Below are 8,130 nucleotides of genomic sequence, written 5' to 3'. Positions count from 1 at the left end.
AAACGAAAACATCTTTTTTGATTGTGGAAAATAAATTGGACAACTTTTAAAATTGCTTTTCAAAAATAAATTAAAAATGTGTGAGGAAATAATTGAAGAAATATTTGATTTAACTGAATTGGCAATTGAAAATTTAGATTTGGACGACTATGAAGATATTGAAATCATTCTGGAATTACTTCAATGCTGCGAAAGTGTGGGCAATATTCGTAACAAAAGGCAAAAGAGGGAATGGGTAAAAAAATGGCGTTTAGATAGAGTGGAACGCGGAACATTTTCGTTTCTTATGAACGATTTATTTAATGATTCTTCATCATTTTTAAACTACATAAGAATGAAACCTGAAACTTTTAACTATATACTTTCTAAAATAGAAAATGATTTAAAAAGGCAAGATACGTTAATGAGGAAATCAATAACTCCTGCAGAGAAATTGGCTGCCACTCTACGGTATCTTGCTACAGGAGAATCTTATAAAAGTACGAATTATCAAACAAGATTGTCTGAATCACTTCTTTGTGGTGCGATTCCTGAAGTTTGCAATGCTATTTGGAAACATTTCAAAGATGAATTTTTAAAGGTTAGTTTTTAATTTATCTGAATAAAAGTCCAAGTTATTTTGTTTTCATTTTTATTAATTTCAAAATAGGAACAATACATTGCAATATTCTAAATATCACATTACTGAATTACATAACTAAATAAAGATAAAAGTCTATAATATTAAGAATAACTACAACAATATTTGTTACTAGATTTCAGTCTGTTGGGTTACTTTTTTATAAAAAGAGCTACAAAATTCATTAAAGATATGGAAGAGTAATAAACTATTATTTTTAATTTAATTAAAAAATTAAATAATTAAAAATCTTCATCATCTAACACGCCATTCAGAGATTGCTGTAAAATATCTGGTGTTGAGACAGATGATTGATTATTATATTCTGAAATCAACGATGGTGAAGTTGTTTCAGATGATACTGACAATCTTATATTTCTATTGACTGGTAAAAACGACGTTTCTGGCGATGGTCGAGAATATGAGCAGCTTGGACCAGCTTCTGCCTCTGCGTCTTGGAGTGATGCCTGACGGAGTATTTCTTGAATATTCCATACTGTATCTTTTTGTATTTTTTTATTTTTGATCTGGTTTATTTCATAAACAACCTGTTTACCAAGCCAATCATAACAAGTTTTATCCTGTAATTTATTTACAAGCAAACTTTTTACATTATCAAAGCGTTCTTCCAATTTATGTTTTTTTTTTCTGAAAAAAAGATTATACATAATTGAATTAGAATCATATTAAAATCTTTCTTTAATTTGTCTTTGAAGAAAAATCTTTCTAAAATTAATGAAATATTTTTAACTTTTTTAACAGTTTCCGGCCACTAAATCTGATTGGCAAAATATTGCCGATAATTTTGCCATAAAGTGGCAATTTCCTAACTGCTTGGGTGCATTAGATGGTAAGCACATCACTTTTCAAGCACTCCGCAAAGATGGATCATTTTTTTATAACTACAAAGGGACAAACAGTATTGTCTTATTGGCTCTAGTTGATGCGGATTGCCGGTTCATATATATAGACGTCGGATGTAACGGTCGCACCCATGATGCTGGAGTTTTATTGCAAAGTGATTTGAAAAACATTATAGACAATGCCGAAACTTACTTCCCTGAGGATAAAGTAATAGGAAATGGAAGAAGGCTACCATTTGTTATAATTGGCGATGACGCCTTTCCGCTTCAAAGGCATATTATGAAGCCGTACTCTTCCAACACCACAATAAAAAAAGACAAATTTTCAATCTTCGTCTTTCACGTACTAGGCAAGTTGTAGAAAGAGCCTTTGGGATTATGGCCACCAGATTTCGGATTTTTCAAAATAAAATGTATTTGTCAGTAGAAAAAGTGGAGGTGATTACGAAAACTTGTTGTGTTTTGCACAATTTATTATGTGTAAAAAATAATTATTATTTAAATGAGCCATTAGACACAGGTTGTAACTCTTCGACTCCGTTTACTACTGGCACTGAGAGAAATTCTGGAAAGGGAGCAGCACAGTCTATACGACAAGCTTTTGAAGAATATTTTAACAATGAAGGAAAACTTAACTGGCAAGAAAATAAATTGTAATAGACATTATATAATAACTAGACTTTATACATAAAGAAAATCTACATTTTTTTAAATTAATAAAAATATGTGTGTGTTATTATTTTTTAAAAACTGAAGACTGTTTGAGAACTCTGATATATATTCTCAGATATACTAATTTTAAATTTTCTTTATATGGGAGGTGAAAGCCTACTGAACCTGGGCCGCTATTTTGTTCCTAAGTGTTCTAAGTGTTCAATGTTATTTTTTTCCAAAAAATTTTAAAGAAATTTTTTACATCTTTTGATCTTGATAGAATAAAATAATGTAACACAAAATATTTTACAACTCTTCCAGTTAGCTAGACACAAATTTTGCATTGTTTGATCAGAAGAAGTATTTTAAAATATTTTTTGAAAAATTTATTTTTTAAAACTTTGAAATCCTTTAAAAATGTCACAGGATAGCAAATGAAAAACTAAAAACGCAGTTTTTCTCCACTAAATTTATAGTTTTAGATGTATATCACGGTTTAATCGGCCCATAAATTTTATATTTAAACATTAATACTGATAAAATGAAATTCCGATCGAAAGTTGAATCATTTTTTCTATTTTTCTTCTTAAAATAGGAAAACTTTTTTAGAATGAAACCACTTCAAACTATCAAAATGGAATGGAAGTTTGTTTAATTTGATGATATTTTTAATGTTTTAATGCACTTTCGATCGGAATGCAATTCTGTGACATATCCAAATATAATAATATTGAAACTTACTGTTTTATAACTAGTGGATTGAGGTTGAGATTCAGGTTCCGACTCCTGACTCCTGGTGGCATCATCCTCTATAACAATTGTTTGCTTTAAAAACGATGGTAAAAAAATATAAATATTTATTAAATGGTTTCCATCAGCATCATCATATACCTACCTGGGTAATGTTTGATTGTGATTTTCTAATGTTGCAATGCGACCTTAGAAACTCCAATTGATTAAAACACCAAAGTTTGGGTTCATATAAGTCTTCTACCCCAACACCACTTCTTTTGCTGCTGCACATTTCGCGCATTTCTTTAATGTATTGCGCTCTTAAAGTGTGAATTTTTTTTTTAATATCCTCTACGGTAATGTCTTTTTTTACTTTTTTTTAATTCTTGGCATATATCAAACAATGAGTTAGATCTTTTAACTCGGTTTAAATATGCCGGATCCCTTACGTTGTACAAATTTTCATGTTCTTGGTATTTTATTATTAATAGTTCTACCAGCTCTTTCGTCCACATTTTCAATAATTAAATATTTTTGTTTTTTATTTATTTCTTTTTTTGTTTTAAATATGTATTAATGAAAAAATATAATTTTTATAGCACTGCTGTTTACACTTCCACAGACGAAAAATAATAAAACATAATAAGAAGAATACGAATGAGGACAAAAGAAATGTCAAAAACAAACATGAAAATCCCAAATCATGTTTCTTTTCTTACCCCCCATTCTTCTCTACCCCGCTCACCACCAATCATCGACAAACATGAAAACAGACGTCTGGGCAAACATGAAAAAAAAAATCATCGTGTAAATTGGGTGTAAGACAAATAAAAATGTTTCACGAAAAACAGCTGATATTTTGTTTGCTCTTCAAAAATATTTTGTGTTCACATTACAGCCAACAAATATTTGATAAAAAAACGTCAAATATTTGATAGGTGTGAACGTACCTTAAGACCTTAAGCAATTGAGTAATTTACATATTATATTGTATTACATACATACAAAGCTCTAAAAGAATTCATTCCCTAATTCTTTTTTATTAAATAGAATTAGCAATTCTTCAAACTGATTCCTATGATTTAATTCCCACAATTAATTCTTAAAGCTTTCGATGTAGTTGAATTGATTCTCTAATGAATTAATTCCTATAGAATATTAAATTCCTTATGAATGAATTAATTTTGTTTGCATTCAATCTGTTTCAAATTGAATTAAAATAAATTTCAAGAATTCCTATTTATTTTTAAATTCCCTCTGAATGATAAAAATTTTGTTTTAATTCAATCTATTACAAATTCAATTTAAAATTTTTTCAACCATTCAATTTGAATATTCGGCTTCGAATCTTTTATACCCACCATCAAATCACTGATATATAAATGAACTTTGAAATTTTGAATATTTTATTATTATAAAGCTATATTAATGAGAACATCAGGGTAACATTTGAAAGAGGTCCATTAATGGGGGTTTTACTGTTGACAGTGCTAATTTTTAGAGGTAGTAGGGTTATTTATACATATATGGACCAATTCTCTTAAAAGTCTGTAGGAAGATTTCAGTTCCTTATTTGTTTAAAATTTCATCGATCTACTTGTATTTTAAAGCCATTAAGGAGCATTAAAGTCATAAAATGTGGTAGAGAGATTTTAAATCAAAATTGTTTTATGTCAATTTGCAATTTGTGGTATTCGTATTTTTCGCGTCATTTTCTGTGGCGGAATTTATATGGGGTGTTATTTTGGACTGATCCTCATAAAAATTTATAGAGAGATTTCGGTTCCTAAAGAAAAGATAGAGATATTAGCTACTAGTATTTTTAAGGCAGTACTGAGCCTTAAAATCATTTTCTGAAGGGGCCTTATATGGGGGTAGCGTCAATTATAGACCGATCTTCGTAAAATTTTGTAGAACGATATTGGTTCCTACAGGTCATGCCAATATCGAATTTCATCGCTTTACTCGTTTTTTTAGTCCAGTAATTATTTTTTTATGGGGACATTATATGGGGGTAGGTCAATTAACGCTCGATCCACATAAAATTAAGTTAAGAGTTTTTGACTAGCAAAGAAATTGAGTCGAATTTTATTACTATACTCGTATTTTTAAGCCAGTAATGGGCCTTAGTATTTTTCTGATGGGGACCTCATGTTGGGTGTAGGGTCAATTAAGGCCTGTTCCACATAAAATTTGGTAAAGAGATTTGGCTTGTGAAAAACTCAACTCAACTCAAATTTCATCGCTATAATTGTATTTTTAAGCCAGTAATGAGCGTTAAAGTATTTTTATGGAGGGGACCTTATATGGGGGGTATAGTCAATTATAGACCGATCCACATAAAATTTGGTGGAAAGGTTTTGGTTCCTAAGATACTTATTTATGTCAAATTTCATCGCTTTAGTGGTATTTTTAAGCCAGTAATGAGCGTTAATGTAATTTTATGGAGGGGACTTTATATGAGGGTCAATTATAGACCGATCCACATATAATTTCATAACGATTTTTAGCTGGTTAGACACTTACTTATATCAAATTTCACCGCTATATTCGTTTGTTTAAGCCAGTAATGAGCGTTAAAATCATTTTCTGAAGGGACCTAATATGGGGGGTAGGGTCAATTATGGACCGATCGACATAAAATTTTATAAAGAGGTTTTGGGTAGTAAGAAACTTACTTATGTCAAATTTCATCGCTATACTTTTATTTTTAAGCGAGTAATTAGCGTTAAAGTCATTTTCTGAAGGGGATGTTATACATAAAATATGGTTGAGAGATATTGGAGGAAACTTATGTGTGTCGAATTTCATCGCTATATTCGCATTTTTAAGCCAGTAATCAGCTATTTAGTCATTTTCTAAAGGGGATTTTATATGGGGGTAGGGCCAATTATGGTGCTATGTCAGCCATAATTAGGGTTACCAGATTCCGATTCGCAAAAAGCTGGACATTGTGTTTTAAAAAGCTGCACAAAACAAAAAAAGCTGGACATGAAAAATACTGAGAAAATGTTAATTTTGGTATTGTGTAAATAATTTTACTGTGATACACCAAAAAAAAATGGTCATCACTCATCTGTGGACTTTTTGATTTTTACGCAAATATACTATTTGATATCCCTTAATCAAAAAATTCATAAAATATAATTTGTTGATAATATTTGTTTTGACCATAATTCCGATTCTTATAAAACTAGTTTTAAACAGCTAAATTCTTAAAGTCATATCTAATTCAGTTATTTAAGATTTGGATTCCCGAGATTTATGGAGCCTCAAAAAACTAATTTAAAAAAAGACGTTGCATGAACTTTTTTAACAAGTGTAGTAGTTTCACACATTTTTTAATGATCTATTCAACTACAATATTCCAACTTGCATATATGCAAGAAATATCAAATAGTTATATCCCTAATATACACATCGTCCTTGTTTGATTATTAGTACTATGGGATTTTAACAAAGTTTGCAGAAAACAAAAAAAAAAAAACATTTTAATTTAGCTGTTATTTTGGCATATAGCTATACTTTAGTAAAATATGCCTCTTCATGGATTCGTTTACTAATATGTTTAATACGTATTTAAATAATTACTAAATTTTTTACGCGCTTTAGCGCAATTCAAAAAAATCCATGTAGGACTTTTTGGAAAACAGTTTTTATACCCTTCACCTTCGTGAGAAGGGTATATATAAGTTTGTCATTCCGTTTGTAATTTCTATAATATAATTTTCCGACACTATAAAGTATATATATTCTGGATCCTTATAGATAGAGGAGTCGATTAAGCAATGTCCGTCTGTCTGTCTGTTGAAATCAGTTTTTAGAGGACCTCAGATATCGGCGAGATCCGAATCTTCAATCGCTATTTAAAATTAGCAAAATCGGTCGGTGAATAACAGAGATATGAGCAAAAATCCGAGACAACCTCTGTAAATTTCATCAAAAAATTGTTTTATTCAGCTATGTAGTTTTATGTATGTTTGGAATTCAAACATACAAAGTATACACAGCAAAAAATATGATTTGCATTTTTTGTTAAAATAAAATAATTTTCCCTTTTGTTTTGCAAATATATTTTTTAATGAATAGAAAAAAAAGTATTTAAAACGTTTTCAATTATATGAGAGTAGATTGTGAGTTATTGTACAATAATTTTATATGCGAATAATGTAAGTTTGAAATTTAAAACTAACACACATTTTTTCCAAGTGCTTTTTAAAACAATTTTTTTACGATAAACAAAATCGAAATCTAGGTCTCGTCAATGTTTACCAGCAATGAATACGAAAGTGTTGTATTTTTACTCTTGCTTGTATACTGTTAAGAACAACAACAACGTATTGCTAAGTTTAAGCGCATAAAAGTGTATAGAAAACACAGTCTATAGCTAAGCGCATTTACAAAATCAAAAGAGTACCAAGCGCATAGGGCTTGGGCACCCTTGGTTTGGATGCTGTTGGCGTCATTGCGTTGTTATTTTTGTTTTTTTGTGTTTTTTTGATGTATGTTTAGATGTCTGTTGGTTTAGATGCCTTGTGTATTTTTGTTTTTATTTCGTTTAGCTTTGTTGTTGTTGTTCTTTTTGTTTAGCTTTTGATGTAATAATAATGTAGTCGGGAAAAAATTTAAAATTTATAAAAGATGTTTAAAATACACTATGGTGAAGGGTATATAAGATTCGGTACAGCCGAATATAGCACTCTTCAGTTTATGCACAGATTTGAAGATTTCTTTCGAAATATGAGTTAAGAGACTTTATGGGGTATATTTGACCAATTATAATACTGTGTAAAGGTAATCATCCACATTGTCAGAATCATCCAGAATTTAAAAGATAAAATAAAACCCCGTTTTTAGATTTATCCATAAAATTTTAAAAAACAATTTCATAAAAAGTTGATCAGTGCACCAAAGGGTAAGTGAGAATCCAATATATTAAAATATATATTAAATTTTATATAGTTTGAAACACATAGAACTTTTTGCTAACTCCTGAACCAAAATATATATCGATAAATGCTTTTGTACAACCAGTAGAGGTACAAATTGCAATAATAAAATCGAAAAATTCCACATAGTACTAATATTCCCAACTGGGACGATATGTATTATTATTTAAATATATGTATTACAATTAAATGAATTCGTTTCATTCTTTAAAATTTAGTTATATTAACTTAAATTTTTTCGATTCAGTCTTTCACATACATATTTGCATATGCATATGTATGTAAGAATTAAAATTAAATACTAAAAACAATA

General features: G+C 29.4%; 1 protein-coding gene across 2 annotated transcripts; it reads left to right on the top strand.

Moving 5' to 3' along the window:
- Positions 1-6: 6 nt before the first annotated feature.
- Positions 7-2,199, top strand: LOC124418865. 2 transcript variants are annotated; one of them, XM_046946579.1, is made up of 2 exons: positions 7-580; positions 1,382-2,199. In XM_046946579.1, exons 1-2 carry the CDS (start codon positions 77-79, stop codon positions 1,841-1,843), a joined length of 966 nt encoding a protein of 321 aa, XP_046802535.1. In that variant the 5' UTR covers positions 7-76; the 3' UTR covers positions 1,844-2,199. The 2 variants fall into 2 exon arrangements, with proteins under 2 accessions (XP_046802535.1, XP_046802536.1); XM_046946580.1 differs by lacking the exon at positions 1,382-2,199 and adding an exon at positions 650-735.
- The last annotated feature ends 5,931 nt before the right edge of the window (positions 2,200-8,130 follow it).

The sequence above is a fragment of the Lucilia cuprina genome, chromosome 3 (genome assembly GCF_022045245.1).
Source record: "Lucilia cuprina isolate Lc7/37 chromosome 3, ASM2204524v1, whole genome shotgun sequence".
Lineage (NCBI taxonomy): Eukaryota > Metazoa > Arthropoda > Insecta > Diptera > Calliphoridae > Lucilia > Lucilia cuprina.
Note: the sequence above shows the minus strand (reverse complement) of the source record. Positions and strands in the feature narration are given on the sequence as shown.